At 39.5% G+C, this 24,573-nt stretch overlaps 1 protein-coding gene across 1 annotated transcript in view; it reads left to right on the top strand.

Annotated features, from left to right (window-relative positions):
- Positions 1-24,573, top strand: part of TRPC4 (transient receptor potential cation channel subfamily C member 4) — a 162,009-nt gene that overhangs the window by 55,482 nt on the left and 81,954 nt on the right. The window contains exon 2 of the mRNA XM_040584715.1: positions 5,513-5,917. Coding sequence (XP_040440649.1) covers positions 5,540-5,917 — 378 coding nt within the window. The 5' untranslated portion in view covers positions 5,513-5,539. The remainder of the gene's footprint in view (positions 1-5,512; positions 5,918-24,573) is intronic.

Genomic DNA, 24,573 nt, shown 5'->3' with positions numbered 1-24,573 from the left:
CTAAAGCAGAATCTGTGTGTTTGGGCCATTTGAGATGTCCAGGATATGAGCACAGGGCTTGCATTGTCCCAGGGGTGGCAGGTATGACAAGGGACCTGCCAAGGAAACCCGTGCCCTTCTGTAGAAACAGTGGAAGGTACCGTAGGCAATGTGAATATATGATAATAGATGTCAACATTAAAATAAATCAACATTAAAATAAATCAACTATGCTCCTAAAATTAAGTGAGATGAATTTTCCTCGCGTACCCCATTTGGACACATCTCATGCCATTAGAGAAGCACTAAAGCATTCTGCCTGGTTTTCTGTCATTGCAGATGGCTTGACTCTAGGGGTCAATAGATCCATTATATTTCATGTGTTATGATTGCTTACCTAATAGCTAAAAGTTTTACCGATGTCAGGTTGCATTGTATTTTAGATTTAGTATTGTATTTCCAAAAACTTCCCTTAAGTTCTTAAAGTATATAGTATATAACATGGTCAGACTAATGGCATGAAATTAATTGAATATTTTTAATAATAATGTATATAACATTATTCAATATTTTTGTTAATATTTGTTCCACGATTTCTACGGCTGGCTTGGTGATGAATAGCATATTTGCAAATACTGATAAAGAAAATCATAAAGAAAACACAGAATCATGGAACAATTTGGGTTGGAAAGGACCTTAAAGATCATCTAGTTCCAAACCCCCTGCTATAGGCAAGGGCATGTTTTACTAGACCAGGTTGCACAAAGCCCCATCCAGCCTGGCCTTGAGCACTGCCAGGGATGGGGCATCCACAGCTTCTCTGGGCAGCCTGTGCCAGTACCTTCATTGTAAAAACTTTCTTCCTTGTGTCTGGTCTAGACGTGCTCTCTTCCAGTTTAAAACTCTTGCCCTTTCTCCTGTCACTGCAGCCTTTGGTCTCTCTTCGTCTTTCTCATAAGCCCCCTCTATATAATGGGGCTGCCGTAAGGTCTCCCCAGCACCTTCTTTTCTCCATGCTGAACAATCCCAAGTCTCTCAACCCTTCCTCGTAGGAGAGGTATTCCAGCCCTCTGACCATTTTCATGGCCCTCCTCTGGACTTGCTTCACCAGGTTGATGTCTGTCTTGTGCTGGGGACCCCAGAGCTGGATGCAGTTCTGCAGGTGGGGTCTCACCAGAGCAGAGTAAGGGAGGAGACTCGCCTCCCTCAACCTGCCAGTCATGCTTCTGTTTATGCAGCCCAAGATACAGCTGGATTTCAGGGCTGCGGGCACACATTGCTGGGTCATGTCCAGCTTTTCATTCACCAGCATCCCCAGGTCCTCCACAGGGCTGTTCTCAATCCATTCATAACCCAACTCTCTGACCCTGTTTGATGCTGGCTTGTTTTTCTAGTTGTGGGAAAGTTTAGGCAGGTGTTTTATTGGGTTTTACCTGTATTTAGAGAAACATGCGCTTTCATAACAGATACATTTGCAGCTATGACATAATTATCTAGTAAATATTCTTTTGAAATTAATACCTCTTTGTTTTGATATAGTGAGGCTTTGTTTCTAGCACAAATTTTAATCCTAAAACATTTCACAGCTGGGTTTAGAGTTAGTCACCACAATTTCAAAATATTCTGTGCATATAGTGGTCTAGTTACTCAGGTATTCCAGAGACACAGTATGTTATGTAATATCTTCATGTAAAGTGCCTTAAAGAGTAAGGTTCATCCTTGCACGGCTTGATATTGTTAAGTTTTTCCTCTTTTATTGTAAGTGCTGTACCTAAGTTCCTTATCTGGATTAGTAGAGCATGGATTAGTAGATCAGAATACTGATCAATGTTCTGTCACTTCCTAAAGCAGTAGTATTTTTCAGTGCTATCAGCTGAGTCAGAGGAATCACCAAATGTCTCGCAAAGCCAGGTGTGATGGTTTGTTTTCCTTTCAAAAGTACAAACCAATCCACAGGTTATATAGAGAAAGGATATTGTAATACTTCTCCAAACTGATCAAAGTATTTGTTTTGCTTTACCAAGTCCATTATATGTTCTTCCTCAAGTCAGAGAAGGTTCCTCCAAATTGAATAAATTGTGTTAGATATGTTATGTTTTAAATACACTCAGTTACGATTATTGGGATGACAGGCAAGAGCAGAACAATATTGAAGATCAGTTCTTCCCTTTGTCTCGAACTTCTTTACCAGTCCCTAATTCTCCTCACCAACTTCAACAAAGAGACAAAAATAATTCCTCCAGGATATGAATTTGAGCCCCATGAGTCTGAATATTTGGATGACTCAGGTACAATGTATCACATGATGTTTATTGGCTTCTGGTTATAATGAGTGTCTGATAGGTGATTACATTCCTATTTTCAGGGTAAGTTATTTTGTCTTTATCTCTTCTCTAAAGTATTTTTGTTGTGTGTCAGGTGTATGGACTCTGTGCAAACTATAATTCCACTTTTACTAAGTTTTGTACGGTAAATTGTTTATTTTCCTTCGTTCCTCTCATACTGGTCTAGTGTACTGGACCTCTTTTTTTCCGTAGACTCTTGTTCCTGCAGAGGAACTCAAAGCAAATGGAGGCATCCTTACTGTTGCTGGCTACTCCTAGCTCTTACAGCTCTCATGGTGTGCCCATGTAAATCTGTCATACACACATATTTACATGTGACAGCACAGTATCAGTCGTTACATAACACTATCTAGCAGTAGATAATACAAAAAATAAATGTTTTATTTTTGTAAACACCATGAACCCCTGAACTGTTATCTTTGATGTATATATCATCTTCCAGGAGTGTACTGTATCAGCAATCAATCTCTACTTTCTAACTGCATGTAAACATATTTCTAGTTATGATAAAACTTAATTTATGGCTGATTGTTTTCAGGAAATGGTACAGGCAAAAGAGAAAGACTAGCTGAGGACAGTTAATTAGAAGAATAACAATGTGTGTTTAATGTGTCTCTTCTGAAAGAGACAAACTAAGCTTAGATCTAATTTTCCCCATTCAGGAATCACGAAAAGGTAAACACATGAGGTTCCAGCAAGTATTTTCCTTAGGGCTTATAGGAAAGCAATAAAAATAAGTCCTCAGACTTACCATAAAAACAAAGAAATAAAGCCCTCTAAAATCATCCTCATGATATCATCATAAATCCTGTCTGTAAATTGCTGTACTCTTCTTCTACCATAAGCATCTTTATGATGCCAAATTTGACTAATACAATTTAATTGCTGCTTTAACTCCCTATTAGGAAATGATCCATTTATTTATTAACTGTGCTTTCAAGAGAGCGGAGCTTTTAGCAATAACTTTCCAGTTGCAGTCATTCATTTTTTTCCAGGGATCTTGAGGAACACTTTGTAGATATTAAAAAAACTGAATAATGTTTGTGCATTGTTGTGGGTTAACATGTTTGTGCATTGTGGGTTAACACAACATCTGCCTGACAGATGTGAAATAGACCGCCTATGAAACCCAAGTCATTCTGAGGTGGCAGCTGGAGGCAGGCAGGATGCCCTTTAGCATCCAGCACCAGATGACAATTTGTGAGCAGTGGAATGAAGCCCTAGATCTCCATGGCTGTAACAGGAACACAGCAACCCACCTTTCTTGTAGATGCCTGTTGAACATCTACGTTTAAGTCTGTTAATTTCGAGCTGAAGATATACAATACTTTTTTTCTTCTTGAATCCAACTTGCAATTTTGAAAAGCAGGAGTGAAAAGTGAACTGGTAAAATACAGTACACTAACAGTAAGAATGTGATGCCTCTGTTCCAGGGGTACAAAACTGTGCAATGTATATGTACTTGATTTTACTTTGAGATTAAAAGAATATGATCCACAAACTGTGCAACCTCTAGCAGCCCACTGCAGACTAATACCATCTTGGAGGGAGAATTGGGAAACATCTTGAAAAGGATTGCAATTTGCTTAGCCCCTATATATGGATCTAGAGGGAGATTCTTTCTGATGTGTCTCCTTTGCTGTCTCCTGGCTGCCTCAAGCTCTGTTGATATGCTCTGAAAAACAAAGGAAACAGTAAAAGCTTTTGTGCTTACCTCTCAATACACTGCATAAGGAGACTGAAACCTATGGATTATGTTCCTCACAGCGTTTAGTGAAATTTTTGATGAATCAAAACTTCACAATAATAAAAATACATATTATCTTTTCTAAACTAGGATCTCAATAGAGGTATTTTGGTTTTTAATGCCTGAAGGAAATGGAGCAAAAGGCAGTGGGTTACTGTAACTTGCATTGTCAGTTGAGGGAATGGCAAGAAACTTGAGTTGACTAGTATGTTGTTCAATATCTAATTGAACAGCTGAAGAAAATATTTATTGTGTACTTTGTTCTTTGAAGTCAAATTTTTCTCTTCCCTCTTTTGTCAGGTAGAAGATAGAGCCAGGAGAAAATAATCTTGTTAGAGGGAGTTATTTTTGCAAAGTCTTTGAACAAAGTATGAAGAGTAAAAGCAGAAACATTAGATGCTTTATTATATGTAAGCCTTTAGAGTTGTTTTATAGTTGTAGTGTTTCAGTATTAGTTCTAGTTTAGAAATAAGTAGTTCAGAATCACAACCATGATTACTATCTACCAGTCCTTGGGAATTTATCTCATAGGGATTTTGTTTGTCCTTTTAGGTTCTCAATTCTAATTTATACGATAGTAAGTGCTGGTTGGAAAAGTATTTTATAGGAATGTTTTTTTTCTGATAGCTTATGAGATTGAATGAAAATCTTAATACAAGAGCTCACTGCTGAATTGTGCCTGCCACACATAAGTCAGAGTATTTCAACAGTACTAGGAAGACATAAATACTGGTAACTATTCCAACACTAACATGTTCTTTCTGCCTAGGCTAAAGAAACGGATAAGAAGGGCTGTATTTAGTTGTCCACACACAAGCATCAATGACATCTGGATTGTGTAGGATATCAGAGACATTTGTATGGAGGTACCATATGTGCCACTGGCCTTGTGAAAGACCCAAGCCATGGTGGAGTGCAGATGAGATAACTAGTTCATCTCAAAGAAGTCTAGGTACCTTAGATGGGCAACTAAACCAATCTCCAAATGACAAAACCACTACCACAGTCAAGCTTAAAAGGTGTAGTGCCCTGTAGTCTACTGGGCAGCAGCAACTGGGTATAAGCATGCTCTCAAACTGTCGGCAACATGAGGTAGTGGCACTTAATGAAGAAATTAAGGAGGAAGTGGAGCTACACATTTGGTGCAAACTACATTGTATTGTATCACCTCATGCTTGCTACAGTTTTAGGGAATACATATGAGCAAACGGTGTGCTGGCAGATACACTTTGACTTGGTAAGTTGCAACCACTTGGTTTTATGTTTTGGTTTCCACATTTTGCTGGTGATCTTACAAGTTCTATTGATAGAGGCCATTTGTACTTGTTTCAGCATCAGGTTTTTACTATGAGTTTTAAATGCTTATATATTGCAAATATTATTTTGGCGCGGTGTACCCCCAAAATATATTATTAATTTAACTTTTCTTTTTATATTGCAGAGACAAAGCATTAGAATGGCATAAAATATGGCCCAGTTCTACTACAAAAGAAGTGTCAATGCTCCCTACAGAGATCGTATCCCTCTTCGTATTGTACGGGCAGAATCTGAACTGTCTAATGCAGAGAAAGCCTATCTGAACGCCGTGGAGAAAGGAGATTATGCCAGTGTAAAGAAAGCTTTGGAGGAAGCAGAAATTTATTTCAAGATCAATATTAATTGCATTGATCCCCTTGGAAGAACTGCACTCCTTATCGCAATTGAAAATGAGAACCTTGAGCTCATTGAGCTGCTCTTAAGTTTTAATGTTTATGTGGGAGACGCTCTGTTACATGCCATACGGAAGGAGGTAGTTGGTGCTGTGGAGCTGCTGTTAAATCACAAGAAGCCCAGTGGGGAGAAACAGGTATGTGCAGGATTTTCTCTAGGTCTGTAATCTACTCTAATGAAAAGAGAGTAATTGTGCAAAGGGAGTAAGCAAAAAGAAAACCAAACCTAACCATCATCCTTGCACACAAGTATTTAAAATCAGAAAATTAATGACTGATACTGTGTGCATTTACTCATACCATAAGGTGTCTCTAGAGCCTTTACCCCAAGTCTCCCAGCCTTTCCTCATGGGAGAGCTGTTCCAGCCCTCTGACCATTTTTGTAGCCCTCTTCTGGACCCATTTCAACAGGTCCATATCTGTCTTGTGCTGGGGCCCCCAGATCTGGAAGCAGTACTGCAGGTGGGGTCTCACCAGAGCAGAGCAGTGAAGGAGACTCACCTGCCTCAACCTGCTGGCCATGTTTCTTGTTCAGCCCAGGATATGGTTGGCATTCTGGGCTGTGAGTGCACGTTGCTTGCTTATGCCCAGTTTTTCATCCACCAGTATGTTCAAGTCCTTCTCAGCAGGACTGTGCTCAAGCCCTTCATCCCCCAGTCTGTATTGATATTGGGGATATCCCCAATGCAGGTGCAGGGCCTTTCACTGGGCCTTGTTGGTCTTCATGAGGTTCATGTGGTGCCCACCTCTCAAGACTCTCAAGGTCATCTCTTGTCATGGAGTCAAATCTGCACAGATCCACAAGGCTTATCAGTTTAATGTAGTTAAGTCACATGAGATCTAGGTTCCAGTGAGAAAGGGCAAACATGTCCTGCATCCTTCCTACCTGCAGCCTGAATAAGGTTTTCCACTTAGAGCTGAGTGAATTGTTAACTGCCTTCTATATAAAGCCAGAATCGGGCTTACATTTAACTGATCATGCACAAAACTCCCTTCCTGGAAGACTGTGCAGTAAGAAAAGTCAAGCTTTTTCAAGCCAGAGCTTTGCACCCATTATAAACTCACTCAGAAGAATCTTGAAGTTGATAAACAGGTTTTGCTCGTGACACCTCTGACATGGTAACATTATTCCTGCAGATATTGTGGGAAATCTTTAATGATTCAAAGATCAGAATAATTCCAAAGAGAATATTAGTGGTAAGATGTGGTCCATTTAAATTAATTATTAAATTCCCTTTAAAGCTGATGAAGGTTTCAACCCCTCCGTGTGGAGGTCGCTGTCTCTTAACTCAGCAAGGCAACACTGGGAGACATGACCCAATTGATCAGTCTTTCAGCCCTGTCTCCTCCAGTAGTCATCCATCCTATCAAGTACAGCTAGAAAGGTACAAACTCCTCTCCCTTTCTCCCTGTCTTCTCTCAAAGGAAAAAATCATTACATACAGTCTCATTCATGATAAATTCAATGCCTGCTCTGCTTCCCCTTGCACTGCGTTGAGACATCTCTAGGAGGGAGCTAGACTCTTGCGTATCCTTCTCATTTTAAGAAAATACTGGGGACAGGATAACATAGCCCATAAATTCTGATATTCCTAGGATTCTTGCAGGAAGAAAAACCTTGAAAATAGTTATAACATTGTATTATATTTTCATCTATTTCAATTTTCATGTATTACAGGTACTGTATTAATGTATTTCAATGAATAGTATGTTGAGATGATTACAGCCCTTTCACAGATAATGCATGCAATATACTTTAATTACAGTATAATGCACTCACTATGGATAGAATTGCAGATAATAGGTAAAGAGTGTAAGTTTTGCTGATAAAATAACATGAATTCTATGCTTTTTTTCTTATGGAAAGAAAGAAATACAGTAAGTCGGTCTTTGTACAAATGTGTGTCTGCTTTGTCTTCTAGACAGTAAAAGCAGAGCTCCTTTGTAATGGCAACAGGTTTACATCACAGAAAGGGAAGAAAACTAGATTCACATTAGATTATTTCTCAACTGATGGTGCAGATGAGAATACAACTTACAGGAATTTCTCAATGCAGTGTACCAGGACCTGGAAGGATCAGTGCACAGCCCTGTGTCAAAACAGTTAAACCACCTGTGTCTCCATTCTCCAGCCTCGATAGTGGAAGTTGCCATGTGCAGAGTGGAGTTCATCTCAGTTGATGTTAGCCATCTAAGGCTGTGTCTCATCTCTGACCTGGCTGCCTGGGCTTCCCTTACCAATGGACGAAAGGGGAGATCCCTGGAAAGCAGCTCTAGCTGTCTTTGTCAGTTACTTAAGATGGCATAAACCACTTTTTGGACTAGCTGGAGAGAGAGTCTACAAACTTCCTTACACTAGTTTCCTATGTTTCAGGCTGTTGTTTAGACTTTCAGGACTACTTTTTGGTATGTGCCGCAGCTACTGTAATGGAAACGCTTGAATACAAAAACTTGTTTTAGGTGAGCTTCATGCTGTAGCAGACGAAAGATAGGTGTACTGTTTGGGTGCATTCTACAGTGTTAAATTAGCCACAAACTGCTTTGCTCCAAACTAGAGGTTAGCTCTCTGGGCCGGAGTTTAAGTGCATAGTTTCAGTGCTGGACTGCACTGCTGGCTGGTGAGAGTGCTGCTTCTCCTTCTTGTCCTTTGTTTCCCTGGTTGTACTTGCTGAGGGTCTTCCCATTACTATAAAGCATGACAAATAATCATGAATTATTTGAACAGAGACATCTTTTGTGTCTGTACCAGGCTACGCTTGCCCGTTGCAAATGCTAATATTGCTTGCAAGCCAATGTTTTAAAAAAAATGTTCTCTAAACAAATAGATTATTTGCATGCTCATGGTGTTGTTTGCACTGGAGACCCCAACAACCATTAAGCATCTGTGGATGCCGTCTGTGTAGATAGTCATGTTGGTTCTTTTCTAGAAACAGGACATGCTGAAGTATGTATGAAGAATGTAAAAGTGGATTACATTTTTACAGTAATGCTGCAATGAAGCAGATAAAAGTGTGCATATTTAATATATTTATTTATTTAATAATCAAAAGTACCTGCTGGCTGAAAAATCTTTACAGTAGGCTAAAGATATAAAATCTGGATGCTTAGAATTTTATACTAAAATTTACATTTTCGCTGTTTAGACAGAGATATGAGATATGTCTTTTTTCCCTGGAGAATCAAATTCTTCTTGAAACTATTTCAAATTACAACTTGACTTTTTGATTACTTTTATTTGTAAACATCTGACATATTGTTTAGATGATGATTCATTTTCAGACTCTGTACTTTTAATGACATGATATCTTTGCCTGTTTGGTTTTCCTTTGTTGTATAAAGCTAGTCATGTGTGGTAAAGTCGTGGCCCTTTGAAGTTAGTGGGAGTTTTGCCATTGATTCAGTGAGGTCAAGATTTCATCATTTTGCTGGGGTTTTTTTGCCCCTGATGGAGTTATTCACGGAGGAGACAGATGATAGTAAGAAAGATACATGTGCTAAATACTGCCAAGTTCAAGAAACAGTTTAGATTCCCAAATATTACATTACTGATGAAAGTTATGAACATTCAAATGCAGAAAAAACCCAGTATGACTCATGATTTACAAGTCAATGAATTAGCTCTCACTATTTCTTTACAATCATGAGTTAATATACTATGTATGATGCATAGCTAATTTCGCCTTCATACAATAATGTAATTGTATTTGTAAACCAAAATAATTTTTACGCATAGGTTTTCCTACATAATTCAAGACCTCATTGACAATGTCAGAAAGCCAGAAAACGTATCTTCTTGTATCAGCAGAAAGGTACAATTCTTGAGGACTTCTGAAATGTATCTTTTGAAATAAGTGATTTTTCTCCAAAATTTAATTCTTTAAACAATTAAATGTCTAAATAGAAAAGGAGGAAAAATGTAAGATGTTAATTCTGATCAAGAATCAGTGCATTTAGTTAAAATAATATATTTTTGCATTTTTTGAGAAGTTTTTCAGTCAATATCTTCAAAATTAGGAGATGCCACTGAATCTTACTCTTTAATACTTCCTCCTCAAAAAACCAAACCAAACCAAACCAAACCAAAAAAAACAAAAACAAAGCACCACCAAAACCCAAACAACAACAAGCAACAGTCAGATCTCATTAAAGGTATATCTAAAGTCTCGAGCCAAACAGCTGAGTGGTTAGTAGACTATAGCTAATACCTATATGTTTTGTGCTTTGCATTTCAAAGTCCTTATCGGTTACAGTGGCCTTGAGCTGATTATCAGTATATGGATACATCTGGTGCCACCTGGTGACTGCAGATGGGGCATGTACCTTTAACAGCTTTGAATTGTATCTGACCCCTGTTAGGCAGTTTGTGAGTGAGTATTTTGTGGTACACATTTATGGAACTCAGGAAAATCATGTTGTTTGCATTATATTTTCTACACTTCTTTAGCTGTAGCAGTTGCTAAAGTACACGTGAAAGAGAATAACACAAATTAAGGTGAATGAGTTGAGGAAACTTGTCCAAGTACTTTTAAATTACCAGTTCCTCAAAGCCATATGTCCTTATTTATCTGCCAAGTCACTTGTTGCTTACCCGGATGGATAGTTGAATGCCAAATTAAGAGGGGAAAAAAGCTGTTCTTTAAAATTTGGTATCTGCAGAAAATGTTTTTATTGTGTTAAATTGCATGCAGCATCCACATATGGGATGGGGGATAGGTAGAATAAAAAAATGCGTAGAATACCTTTATTTAAATCACAGTGTGCTCTACTGCTTGAGGAACCCAGGCATCGATCTCTGGCTGGGTGCTGACCACCTAGGTATGCATGTACACTCAGCGAAGACTGAAGCAGAGGTGTGGCTGTCTTCTAAGGATGCTACAAAGCACATAAATGAAGCTGAAGAGTCGGTTATTAAACTTGAATCTATTTATTTGCTAACAGTCTAGATTTAGGGCATGGGAACCTGACGGCAATGTTTGCAGGCATTGCCTGGCTAGCAAAAGCACACGGTGGTGCTTTTATGCCTTCCTGTTCACTGTTAGATGTCAGTCTCATGATACTGTGGGTATTTTTATAGGTGGATACCCTGGGGACAGCTTTCTGCAGATGTGTGAAAAAAATACCATGCTAATGGCAGACTAGCGTTTACAGACATAAGGGAATTGGTAGAGGAGGGAGAACTTTAGGACAGGGAGGGAGCTGATTGTGCTGATATGTCCTTGGTTCACTCCTCTGGTGTGGAAGTCAATTAATGTGAAAACACTGTTGGGCACAAAGGGAGGGTCGTGGTAAGAAAGTGGAAGCTGGCCAACTCCAGCCCCTGCAGCTTTCTTCCAGTTAGTTTGGAACTGCAAATTTTTTAGTCATCAAGGCAGTTTGGGAGGTAAATCTCCTATATAGCAGATTACTCTGTGGGTGCTTTGGATGTACAGAAGAAAGGTCACACTTACCCAGTCTTTCCCAGAGCTGCCGGTGTCCTTAGTGAGACTTCTGTCCCTGTCTCCTGTCCACTGGCCAGACAGGTTTCTCTATTAACAGGAAGATCTTTCTGCCTGTAGTGCATCAGCTCCTTGTACATCACCTCTGCATTTCCAGGTTGTCCCAGCAAGGGACACAATATCTAAAATTTTCCATCTCTTGTTTGGTCAACATTAGCAGAAGAGTCAGTGTGTAACAGTCAGTGCATACTTTCAGTTGCACTAGCTTAGGAAACCTTTGTAAGAATTGCTTCAATTAACTCTGGCTCTGCAAGAATGCTGTGAAATGTGCATTTCATTTCCTGAAGGTCTTTTGGATCAGCTTGACTCCTCTCTCCTTCTGTGTGCTGTGTTCTTACACTATGTGCAGAGAAAAGAAGAAATTGCTGGCATAATGCTGGAAGTAGGAAGCTGAATAGAGACTATATCCACTTCCTACAACTTTCATGGCCTTTTTGCTTTCCTGGGACAGCAGTAAAATCACATCGTAAACTGCTTTATGCAAAATTGCTGCCTTCTACTTACTGTGCTAAGAAATGTTATACATGTTGAATTTCTCCATCTCATACTTGCAACCTGTGTTTCTGCTGCTTGCTCACTCCCGCAGAATCAGTCATGGTTCCTACCAGTCAAAGTTGAACCAGGGAGCCAGGCATCAGCTTCTTCAATGTGCTGGCCTCTAAAAATGCAAGTCCATGGTATAGACGTGTTTTCATTGGATTTCATGGATTTTCCTGGAAGTGTCCCAAAGGGCCAAAAGTATAAGTTCAATGTGTTATCTAAGTATGGGGAGGAAAAAAAAAATATTTATTCAAAAAGGCAAAACCTAAACTGCCAAAACTTAAAATTTACAGACAGGCATTTCTGAAGGACTGAAAGATGCAGCATATTCCTTGGTGAAGAGTGTATTGCATACGGGTAGCAGAGACAGGGTGTAAAAGTCTGGCATGTGGTTAGGAAGTGGTAGAAGATACTGATACCTGAATTAGCTTCTCAGCACCTTCCTGCGCTCTTATTGCCTTTCCAATGCTAGTAGTTAAGACAGGACAGAGGTGACCACAGCAGGGATTGTCAATGCCACCTGGTTACAGTGGACCTGGAAATGTTCATCTACCCTGAAGTAACATGTAGTCACTCTGAAAAATCCTCTTCCACTATCCCAATTCTTCCCATGGTTCCCATGCATTCTACAAACATGGTTAGCTACTGTTTGGGTTGCACTCAGAACTATGGATTCAAGTTTCTGATTTCACTACCACATTCTGAGTCTCCCTCAGGAAGAGCATAAGGATAGTTACAATTTTCTCTTCAGAGAGACTCTCTCAGACTGTGAGCAATCCTTCTTCATCACATTTAAGGAACTCTTCAGTAGTCTTTCTGGTCATGGTAGGCTTTACAACTGGAATATTCCTGAGCAGCTGGGTAAAAGGTATGGCATGTTCCAGCCTTCATCTCTGAGGGAAAGGACTGAAATGAAAGAGACAAAACTTTTGTGTAGAGGGTAAGGACAGCAAGCTGTGATTATATGCTTTTATTTTGCAAGGAAAATGGCATCTGGGAGAGATGGGTGACGTGAGAAGTCATATGTAAGAAGATAGCAGCTCTGATACTTTGCAAACCAGATGTGAATCCAGGAATCTGAGGCAAACACAACCTAATTCTGGTGTATGCCACATGCACAGTGCCTGCCAGGGACATTTTAGCCATGTGTGAACAAGAGGATCCAGAATGTTTTGGAATTCCTGGGTCCCAGGGTGTGTGGTGGCAGCATCTTCACCAAGGGAGGCACCAGGCCATCATCCCACATCTGGGTGCTGAAAGAGCTAGCAGAGAGCTACAGGGACATCTGACCAGCCCCCTGATCTGGACAATGGGCAGACCAGCACTGTGGAGTTTGCTCTGGCATTTATGTGATACGCAATGTGTTAGCAGCACTGTGAGCTCTTGGACAGGAAGTGTTATCCAGGTGGACCAGTAGGAAAGCTTGCTATCCTGGGACTTTTTGAGAAGTGGGGAAAGAAGGGGCATTATTTTACTGTTACAGGCTAAATTTATATTTTATAAATCTTGATGCATTTAGCTGATTGATAATTATTTGGAGTGTGGGAAGGTATAAGAGGAGGTGTTGACAATACAAGTTGTCTTTCACTTGAATCTACTGCATGTAGTTATCAGAATAAACAATGATTGATCTTATGTCAAAATATGTCTCTTTATTTTTAGCAGTGTTGCCATGTACTTTTGGAGAGAATAAAAGGGCGTAAGAGAACAGCCAGGAGGAGGGGAAGGTCCTGTGTGAGGATGTGTCAAGGATGTTGTACAGTATAGTTTCCAGACCACTGGGGCAGGCTGCTACGTGGATGTTCAGGCACTCACCTAAACTATCTGAAAGGGGTTACAGAAGCAAGGCCAGATAGCTTTGCAGGCAATGTGTCTTCAGTCTGGCAGTATTCCCAGAAATATAAGAATTCTAAAGGTGAAAAGTCAGGAACCAGCATGAAAGCAGTACAGAGCCTGAAGGGTCATCTTCCATTCCTGAAATGCTGGCAGTGTAGATTCTGCTCTTCTGACAGAGCTCCTGTCTCCTAGGAAATTCCCCATATGTGCTTCATTACCCACTCTGTTCCTTTCATGTCTCTTAGTATCTTTGGACTTCTTGAAACTGCCCTTTGAGGAGTCCCAGGGTCCTCTGATGAAGCCAGTGCTCTTCTCAAGCTGCTCATAGCCGAGCTACAGTCTCAGGCTCAGGCTCCTTTTAGTATGTGCAGAGCTCTGGCCCATTATTTTCCTCCCAAGCCCTGTGGGATGGTACTGTTTTCCCAGCCCTGCACTGCTCCACAACCCAGTGGCATACATGGGGAAGTTGCTATGTCAGAGTTGTACCTTCCCCGGTAACAGTGTGGGTCATCACAGAGACGACCAGGGAATACATACAAGTTGTAGGTCCAGCACGCCTACACACCAGGCTTTAACTGCAAAGGTGTTGGACCTGTTTTTTTAAGATGTTATTTTGAATTTTCACCTATTTACTGAACTGGGACTTATATTGGTGAGGCAGGGGCAGGAAGAAGGAGAAAGATTTTATGAGCACTGCATGATGCCTTGTGGTTTTTCTTATCTAAACCCTTTCTACAGTAACTTTGGAAAATATCACTTGCAATCACTTGTGTAATGTTCTTCATCTGTTGAGATTAAAGCATCATTAATGTTTTGAAAATGTCTCCCACAGAAGTTCATGAACTAAGTGCCTTTTTTGAGTGTTCTGATTAATGACAGTCTAGCTAGTAATGAGTATGGAGGAGGCAATGCAAAGCTATTTTGTCGGGCTTGAAGTACACAGTCTTGAAGTGCAATGTGAGGGCACAAAGTTGGTTCTTCCCACTCCTAGCTGCCTGAGTGGGTAGCTGAATATTTTTTTTTCCCAGTGGCATGTGATTAATTAGAATTTTCTGACAGGTTTTAACATACTGATAGACAGAAATGAATGGGACAAGCTGTGTAGGGAGATGTTTCAGTTTACTGATGAAATAGATGTAGTAGCCTATCCACATGTTCATTCTTTCATATAATCGTGAAAACAAAACCACACATGAAAAGCACATGAAAAAAACAGGTATCTTTTAAGGAGAGGTGTACTGTAAAGGTGGAGATGAGTAATTGCATATGAGGTGGAGATACGGATTTACAAAAGTATTGTTCTTTGATTTTTTAGAGGGATGCTGGCTGTTTTCAAGTTCAAAAAATGCTGTGCTTAGGTGTCATTACGTGTTGGCAATAAACTCAAGCTGTCTGTGTTTGTATGCATCAGAGGTAGGGTGGGTGGCTGTGTAGAAAAACCTGTCACAATTACTGAAGAAAGACTCCAGAAGCTGGTATGCTGGTGCCATCCAATAGGGCTGCTAGCAGGTTCGATACTGAGGTAGGCAATGTGTTCCACATTATGCACCCATCACCTCGTAATGAATGGTAAATCATAATATTCCAAAATTGAAGCAGTGGCAAAAGAAGTATGGCAAAATATGGAGAAAAGTGATAGTTTCTTGACCTGTAAAAAGTGAACCATTTTTTTGTTGGCAACATAAAAAATAAAACAAACCCAAACAAAAAAAACCCAACTTACTAGCAGGATCCTTACAGATAAATCCTGGCAGGTGTATATTCTTGATGATGGCTTGCACATGCTGTGAATATAATCCTCCATTTTAGCAGTTTGCTGAAGTTCAGAAGATAATGATGATGACGAATACAGATTTAGTTCAAAGACTAGTGAACCAAACCTATACTTAAAGTTTAAGTGTTGCAGATTCAGAAAGATTAAGTGCTTTTCTGTCATTATTGGCTGGTTTTTTCATACTTCTTGTTTTCAGCTCATGCTGGAAATGAAAACAGTTTTCTACCACAAGAAGATGAGTGCAGATAAGCAATAAACATTTGAAAATCTAAAAGAAATAAAAATCTGTAGAAGCTTAATGCAGAAAATAGTTCTGTGGGAAAGTCAGATTTCTCCTCAAGAATTCTCCTCCACATTTTCCCTTCTTTTTGTATTTGTTGAGTCTCACTTTACAGCACTCACCCAAGTTTGCAATCAGAATAAGGACAGCATACAATTAACAAAAGAAAATGTCAAAAATCTCTGCCTTCTACAATTAGCAGTGCTCTACTGTCCTCTTTATAAGCCTTCCTGCCTGGAATAATTTTTGCCAAACCTACCTGCTTTTACTACCTGACAACTCAACAACTGCAAAGATAGTTTCAACTAAAGATTTTAACAGCCTTTCAGTGCTTGAAAACAGGTTAAGTATCAGCTCTGAGGCCAGTAGTATAGTACAAAGCTATTAAGACCAAGAGGTTCAACAAGTAGAAACTTTTTTGATTGAGGTAGTCTTGTCGTCTAAGGTCTAGAAATCCCCATAGAGTCAATTATCTTTACATTTGGCTGTGCAATGTAACTTATGAAGGTAACAAATTTATAAACATTAAAGCGGTAATATAAACAAACCAGTATCTTCTCTGCCTGGAGCAGCCTCTCAGGGGACAGTTAATGACTTTGCCCTTGATAAAACAGATTGAGAAGATCTGCACTATATATAAATAGAAGTATACAGTTGTATGTAAGGGGTGGAAGTCAGCTCCTGATTCAGGTATCTGAAGCTGAATGCGATGTAGCAGTAGAGCCAGGGGTCTATGCAGAGATGTCCCCTGCATCAGGGTAGCCGTCTGCCCTCCACCTGTGCTGCAAAGGGGTGAGACCCTCCAGTAGGTCTTGTGTCATGTCTACGTAGAGCTCTGATTCTCCAGGGTATTTTAAATGGTTCTACATGCGTGTGTCTAGATACCTGAATCACTCCTTTAGTGCTTGCATATAAGTCAGGTATCTGAGCTCCCAGTAAGGTCAGTGAAGAGCTCGATGGTCTGCTGATGAAATGCAAGTGTCTACTGTAGGCTAAGAAAAACAGTTCTCTGGATGCTGCTGACTATATCAGCCAGGGGACCAGCTGGAAGGATCACCTGTAGTGGATAAGTGTAATGTGAGGCATCCTAGTATATCTGAGATGTGTATGGGCCTGGCAGTTATGGCACAGGACCTGTACAAGACCTGTGCCTTTGTGGTGAACTGGATGGAGGTCATACAGGACATCTGGACGTATTTGAAATAGCACTAGACACCTACATGGGGGCAATTGAGATGAGCCTCAGATTTGCGCTCACTATCACAGGAGCTTAAAAATCTAATTCACATAACAAGTCTATAGTTAGGTGTTTAAATCTAGGGATAAATGCTATCCTGTGGGTTCAGCTACAACATACCTCCTCTCTGACAGTGTCCAATGCAGAAACCCAGGAAAGACTTTAGGAACAAGACCACTGAAGTCCTATTGTTGAAAGAAACTATTTCAAAGGCACAGCACTTTCTGATGGACATAAACTTCCAGGTAATCCCAATGCTGCAAAATGGTCCACTGAAAAATATTTTCGAAGCCATTCCAGACTTCTTCCTTGTCTGTGAACCACTGTGCTGAAATGGAGTCACCTGGAATTTGCCTGTGGAGATACCTCTTAAACAAGTTGTATTCAACGAAGAGTAGAACTCAAAAGACTTTTCAAAGTGAACATTAGTCTTTGAGAATCAAACATGCAATCATACCTAATGATCTTTAAAATTAATCACTTTCCAAACATTCAGCCATTGGAAAACCATATGAAAATTCACAAAACAGAAACATGCCACTATCAAGAAACTTGCTTATTTATGGCCCTCCATCATCAACTTTGCTTTTGTCATAGTCCATCCATTGTCAAATTGTCATCATTTGTCAACAGTCCTGGCTAACTGGGGAGGTCCCAGAAGGCTGGAGGTTAGCCCGTGTGATGCCCATCTACAAGAAAGGCAGGAAGGATGATCTGGAAAACGGTCAGGCCTGTCAGCCTGACCTTGGTGCCGGGGAAGTGAGTGCCATCACGTGGCACATGCAGGACAATCAGGCCCAGCTACCATATGTTTATGAAAGGCAGGTCTTGCCTGACGAACGTGACCTCCTTCTGTGACAAGGTGACCTGCATGTAGTGGGTGAGGGGAAGGCTGTGGATGTTGTCTGCCTGGACCTTAGTAACGCCTTTGACGCTGTCTGCCACAGCATTCTCCTGGGGAAACTGGATACTCGTGGTTTGGATGGGTGTACCCTGCACTGGGTAAAAGCTGGCTGGACAGCCAAGCCCAGAGAGTGGTGGTGAATGGAGTTACGTCCCACTAGTGACACTGGTGAGGCTGCACCTCGAATCCTGTGTTCAGCTTTGGGACCCTCATTACCAGAAAGATGTAGAGGTGCTGGAGCCTGTCCAGAGAAGAGCATCGAAGTTGGTGAAGGGTCTGGAGCACAAGTCTGATGAGGAGTGGCTGAGGGAACTGGGGTTGTTTAGCCTGGAGAAGAGGAGGCTGAGGGGAGACCTCATTGCTCCCTAAAACCACCTGAAAGGAGGTTGTAGGCAAGTGAGGGTAGGTCTCTTCTAGCATTAGGATGAGAGGAAATGGCCTCAAGTTGTGCTGTGGGAGGTTTAGATTGGATATTAGGAAAAAAATTTCACCGAAAGGGTTGTTGGACATAGGAAGAGACTGCTCAGGGATGTGGTTGAATCACCATCCCTGGAAGTATTTTAAAAAAATGCGTAGATGTGGTGCCTCGGGACATGGTTTACTGGTGGACATGGGAGTGTTAGGTTTACAGTTGGGCTTAATGATCTTAAATGTCTTTTCCAACTTAAATGATTCTATTCTAATATTCCTTCCTGTTAACATCCAGCTGAAACAGCCCAACAAATTCTAAAGTCACAATGAAGTGACTGATAGAGTCCATTAACATGATTGCAGAGGCTTACTTTTCCTAGGAGACTGCCAATTTAGCCTGTCAATTTACCAACTGTTTTCTGGATAGAGGATACATGTCACATACTGTGCTGACAGAAGTGTTCTAATTGTCCTTTAAGGCAGCGCCAGGATCTATTTCTTCCACGTCTTCACCCCAGAATGGCAGGAGGCAAAGTTATTTCCCCTTTTAATTCAGCTACTAAAATATTGTTGATGATTAGTAATAAAATATTATCAAAGTTTGCAGGCTTGTCACAATATGTGAGGCCTTCTGGCAGAAAAAAAGGAAACCTAAAATATCTACCCTCAGAGCCTTATATTTCATATTACATACTGCTGAGATGCAGCTGAATATGTGCATAAAATGCAAAGAATTCTGCCACCATTTTATGTGCTACCAACCACCTTTATGACATCAACTGTAAGTACAAACAAGCTGGCTGACAAGATGGAATTTCTCTTCCCTGATCATTTAATCCTCTGTTACTACCATGCACTCAATTGAGTAAAAGTGTACTTACATAAGCTCAAAGAAAAACAATTTCCCTATCGTAAAGCACATTAGGAATACGTCTTTACCCATTTGATTACTAGGATGCAGGTGTATGAGATAATGTACAGATCAAGATCCACAATCAGTGAGTAAACTCAAGATAAACACAACACTAAGACTAACCTGAAACAAGGGGAAGTCACAGTATTGAAGAGTTTGCACCAATCCATTCCCCTTGGCACCAGTTTCAAAGGCTTCTTTCTAGAAATCTACCCTTAAATACCTCTAACTACCTATTCTGCCCCTGGTCTCTCACCACACAGGGCAGGTTATAATAATGCACGCCTCTCCCACTTCCTCTTTGATCTCTTTGCAGTGAAAATTCAAAAGGATTTTTTTTTTTATTATTTCTGACACTTTTCTATTTTTTCTGAAACCTCATAAGCAGTAGGATTGTTCAATTGATTCTTGCATGCAGGGAGGATCTTAAAGCATCTGTCATTAAGGAATTGAACACAGCTGAGAATATCATTAACCTGTAATAAAAATCAATTGCCAAACCTTTGCCTGTCAAAAACCCTTTCATTTTTCATTCCTAGCTTAGTTGCCTGAGCCTTGGTCTCCTCTTTTTACTTCAGAAAAAAGTTCTGTTTGTATCTATGAAACATAGAAAACTTATAGTATGATTAAAAACTAGAACTGCTGCTAAATAACAAACCACTGACTAACATACCAGGAATAATATACTTGTGAAACAGATTTCTATGTCATTTTTCTGCATCCTCTGCGGGTTTATGGAGTTTCTGTGTCCCTGCCATACTCTTTTGTATTCCTTCCTCATAATATTTTGAAAAAATATGGAACATTTTACTTAAAGTGTTTTGCAAATTTGCCTGATTCCTACTTTTTTCCTTAAGAATATAACCCTTTTAATTTTCTCAGACACAAAATTTACTTTCCAGCCATGAAGCTATCTCAAATTACTTTGCAATGCTAAATAATTGCAATCAGCTGTAAAGAAGTTTAGCTAATTCCCACCCTTCCCTCTGAGACACTCCTATCTCCTAAACAGTTTATTGATACCTAGAGAGGCTACCAATTTGTTATTGTTCTTGCTGCAAAAGCTCTTCTTCAAGAACAGTCTTTGTTAGCCAGTGGGACGTCTTTTCTTGTTTCTACATTCATGAAGCTCAGGACAAAACAAAGGATCCATCTCAGATTCTAAGAACTCATTTTTTCTAACATTTCTCTCAAGACCTCACTGGATAAGCAAGCTAATTTTCTCCTGCCTCCCCAGTTGAATATTGGAGCCATTTTGGGAGAAAGCAAAAAACAGGGATAAGCAAGAGCTCTTCCACATTTTCCTGATCAGACTGAAAACATGGGGTGTCAGGAAATGGAAGGTCAGACATAAACTTCACTAAAATTATTTTGCCTTTATGAAACATTCTGTGTTTGAGAAAAGTATCTGTGCATGCATTTAAAACCATGACTTGGTGAAGGACCACACTAGGTCTACTTTAATCATTCAGGAAGTTTCAATATTGGCTTCACTCATCATGCAAACTTTGAGAAAGGCATATATGACCTTTATTATGATGCAACAGAAATAACTTGAGTTCCCCTTTAATCATTTCCATAATAAGATTATTTTGCTTTCTTAGTTGTCATGTTTTTCCAAACCATTTCCAGTTTCTTCTTGCACTGTCTCTGAGTAAAAACACAGTTTGCCTGTCATTTTTCATTATGAGCACTTGAGCAATGCCCCGAATTCTTCCTTGAAAAACTCCTCCACCTAGTTTCAAAAAGATACGTGCTGAGAGAGCAAGTATGAGTTTCAGAGCTGGAAATCAAAATATCCTGACAGCCTTTTATTGAGTATCTACTTTTAAGTCATTTCCCATCCTTGCTCACGCTACTGACATTGAAGGAAGGGTATATCCATCCACTAATAATGCTCATAGGAAAACATTAATTGAAAATGACCGCTCTTATGTAGGGGCTGTATTTTGGATTAGCTGCCAGAGATACAAGGAGGAGGATAAAAAAGAGAATTTAAGTGCTGAAGTCTTGTGTCATCAGTCACACCTAACAAATGCATGTCCCACATCTTTGAAATCAATTATTTTTTCCTCTGATTCTATCTGGAAATTGTCACCAATTCATTTTGCTGCATTTCCTCTCCATTCTTTATTCTCCTTTTTCAAGTAAAAAAAAAAAAAAAATCTATACTTTTACACACCAGGGAGTTTCCTGAAGAAAATAATCCAACATTCTACTTGTAAGCACCTAAAAGAAAACATGGACATGAATAGCAGCCTACCAGGATTTATCAAGAAGAAATCTTTTCATAACAGTATAGTTTTCTTTCATCGCCAGATAGCAAGCTCTGGATGTTGGGGAAAAGCAGTACATATCACATATAGCTTGAGTTTTGTAAGATTTCATAAACTGTCACTCAAAACACAGTCTAAGAAAACCACTTGTAGAACAGTTGCCAGTAGTACCTGGTGACACAGGCTGAGTGACTCAAACGGAGGGGTGAAATGAGCAGTTCTGCAGGGGTCTCTCTCAATCAATATATTAATTCCTGGCGTTTAGGATGAAATAGAGGTCATCTTAAATCTGTAGACATCACAAAGCTGGGGGGGATCACAAGGCTGTTGCAGGGCACAATTAGGGATGGTTTTGGCAAAAAAAGAAAAATTATTTCTGTGATAAATAAAACAGTTCAGTCAGAAAATGTGTAAGGTTCTAAGTAGAGAAGAAGTAATCAAGTATATATTGGAATTGAAAATTATTAAGATAACAGTTCTGCGAGGGGGATTAAAATAAGACTAACAGGAAAAGACTGGACAATATAATATTACTGTGCAAAAGTCAACGTCGTATTTGGTCACATCAGAATGGGCACAGATTATAAGCTATACATGAATTTGTCCTCTGTTATACTCAGAAGTGGTAAGGAACATGCAGAAAGAATTAAGAAGGTTCAGAAAATTGGAAAGTCTTCCCCATAAGGAGAGTCTGAAGGAATGAGTGTTTAGAAGAAAAAACTGAAACTATAGTAAAGAAATAACGTGTCTTCTGTATCCACGTTTTGTAAAGCAAGACATTATAGGCTCAAACTGGACAAAGGTAAAACAAAGTCAGAAACATTGTCAGGAAATGGTGCAACGTATTAACCCAGCACTGCAGGGCTTTAAGAATACATTGGTCAAATACCTGTGGGGTTTGATCTAGGTATAGATACCATACATTGGGTTCAAGGGAGCAAACAAGACCTTCTGACAAGTTCCTTCCTGCTGCCCAGTGCTCCTATTGCTGAATTCTTCTTACACTGTTTGGTTCAAATGTTCTGCAGATGTGTTAAGTATATACTGTTGTTTGTATAATGTGGTTATGCATGTCATCCTTGTTGTTTCCAAAAGTGATGTTGGTTTCAGTGGGTTACTAAATGCTATTGTAATTCTTTTTCTTAATATGTGACATTAATGCCTTTTGTGCAATGTGGCTGGCACAGAGACTGGAAGTCATCAGTCCATGCTGTGACTATTGTGACACGCAAATTGATTCAGCTGTAATAGGATGAGCATGAAAAAACAGAAAACTATAGGCTGACATCAGGTAGGTTAAGTGTAACTGAAAAAAAAAAACCAACCCAAAAATAAAAACAAAAACCCCAAAAACTTTGAGGTTTTGAAAACTCAACTTGTACTTGGAAAAAAATAGAATGAAAATAAGTCAACCTTGTAAATTTAACTGTGCAAAATTCCCATATACACAAAAAGGCAAGCACTGAAGCCTCCTTAAATGTGACAGGGATTTTGTATTAGCTGTGGCAACATCCCTGTTGCCAGTCATGTCCCAGCAAAGCTGAAAATAATTTTTCAGCAAAATAAATAGACATGATATTCTAACTGGAGGGAAGTTATCCTCCGCTAACAATAATGCATATTAGGACAATTAGTCCTGATCCTTGGAAATATTTTATCACACATGGTATATATACACTGAGAAGGGCTTGCAAGGAAGCAAAAATGGCAGCTCTCTACCCTGCCAATAGGAGACAGACAAAAGCAGCTCCTAAAGGTAACACAATCTGCATTAGCTGTTCATACCTTCTTCTTAAAAACCCTGGAAGAATGGCCAGAATGATGAATCCAGTACTTCTGAAAAATACGTGTCTTGTATCCCAGTAGTGCAAGTTAGGAAGCATGAGCTGTGGTTAGCTGTGGGTTAGTATTAGGGTGAGATAGCACAGCCCATCAAGTTTTGAGCTAGTTCAGCATATGGTTTGTGTCTGCTGAATAAATTTTTTGGGGGCTGTATGCTAAGGGGAGTGTTTACCTTACCCAACTTTAGCTATCTAAAATTAGATCTCTGTTTTGGGTTGCTTTTCAAAGATTCTCTCTCCTAGACACCTTTCTTGGCTGACTTGAAATATAATATCTTTGTAAGAAAATATTGGGGACATTTTTTAAAATTAAGGGTTAGAATTGTCATAAGAAAATATTATAATCACAATAAGCAAATCTGAAATAAAATATCCTTCTTATTGTTAAATTATAGACAAATTTTGGAGCAAAGTAAGGTTCCAAAATAAATAAAGTAATCCAGAATCTTCCATTAAAAATGTCCATGCAAAAAATATTTTATTTTTTAATTATTGATTTTTCCCTATATATTCCTGGCATCAATTCATAACTGGATTTACATCCTGGGTTGATAAAACATGTGCCTAAAAAAGTGTATCCAACTGGGAAAAAAAGCAGAAAGAGTTGGTCTGCCTAGCCAACCTGGAGTTACTGGCAGAACTTTTAACAAAACCCATGTCCTGAGGTCCAGATAGGTTGTCCAGCTGTTATTGCCTTGAGTCAGATTTATGTTTTTTCTTCGTCCCCAGGAATCCTCCACTTTTCTCATTCATAACATCATTTGGAAGCTGACAAAAGATACTTCCATCTCAAAGCTGCAGCCCAAAGAAACCTTCCCGCCATAAAGTCTCAACTTGTGGTTAGGATTTCATTTTGGCTAGTCAGCCCTTTCATTTTGCTATGAACCACAACCTATAATTAGCACAAGAGTGAGGTTTTATGGCCTTATGCATCTGGCATTCAGAATTTTAATTGGAGGTCTTAATATGTTTTATATAAGAAACAATATTTTAATTTTTTAAGCACAATTTAAGACACAATATTTTATTTAAGACCCAACAGGGTGCGCATCACTTAACCTCAAAATATGTACTGCCCCGTTTTTGTCATCTCTCTTGCTTGTGGTTAGACTCCAGAGGAAAGAAATCTGGAAGATGAGCATTAAACACCTTGACAGCATTGAGCTGAACTGTGGGCATGGAAATGTTAAAGGACACAATTTGTAATGAAATCTTATCTGCTGAACTTAAACAGGCTCCATTTCAGATGTTTAATAAATATTCAAAGTATGCATTCTTAAGAAGTT

This window comes from Falco naumanni, chromosome 2 (genome assembly GCF_017639655.2).
Source record: "Falco naumanni isolate bFalNau1 chromosome 2, bFalNau1.pat, whole genome shotgun sequence".
Taxonomy (NCBI): Eukaryota; Metazoa; Chordata; class Aves; order Falconiformes; family Falconidae; genus Falco; species Falco naumanni.
The sequence above is the reverse complement of the archived record's forward strand: the minus strand, read 5'-3'. Positions and strand labels throughout refer to the sequence as shown.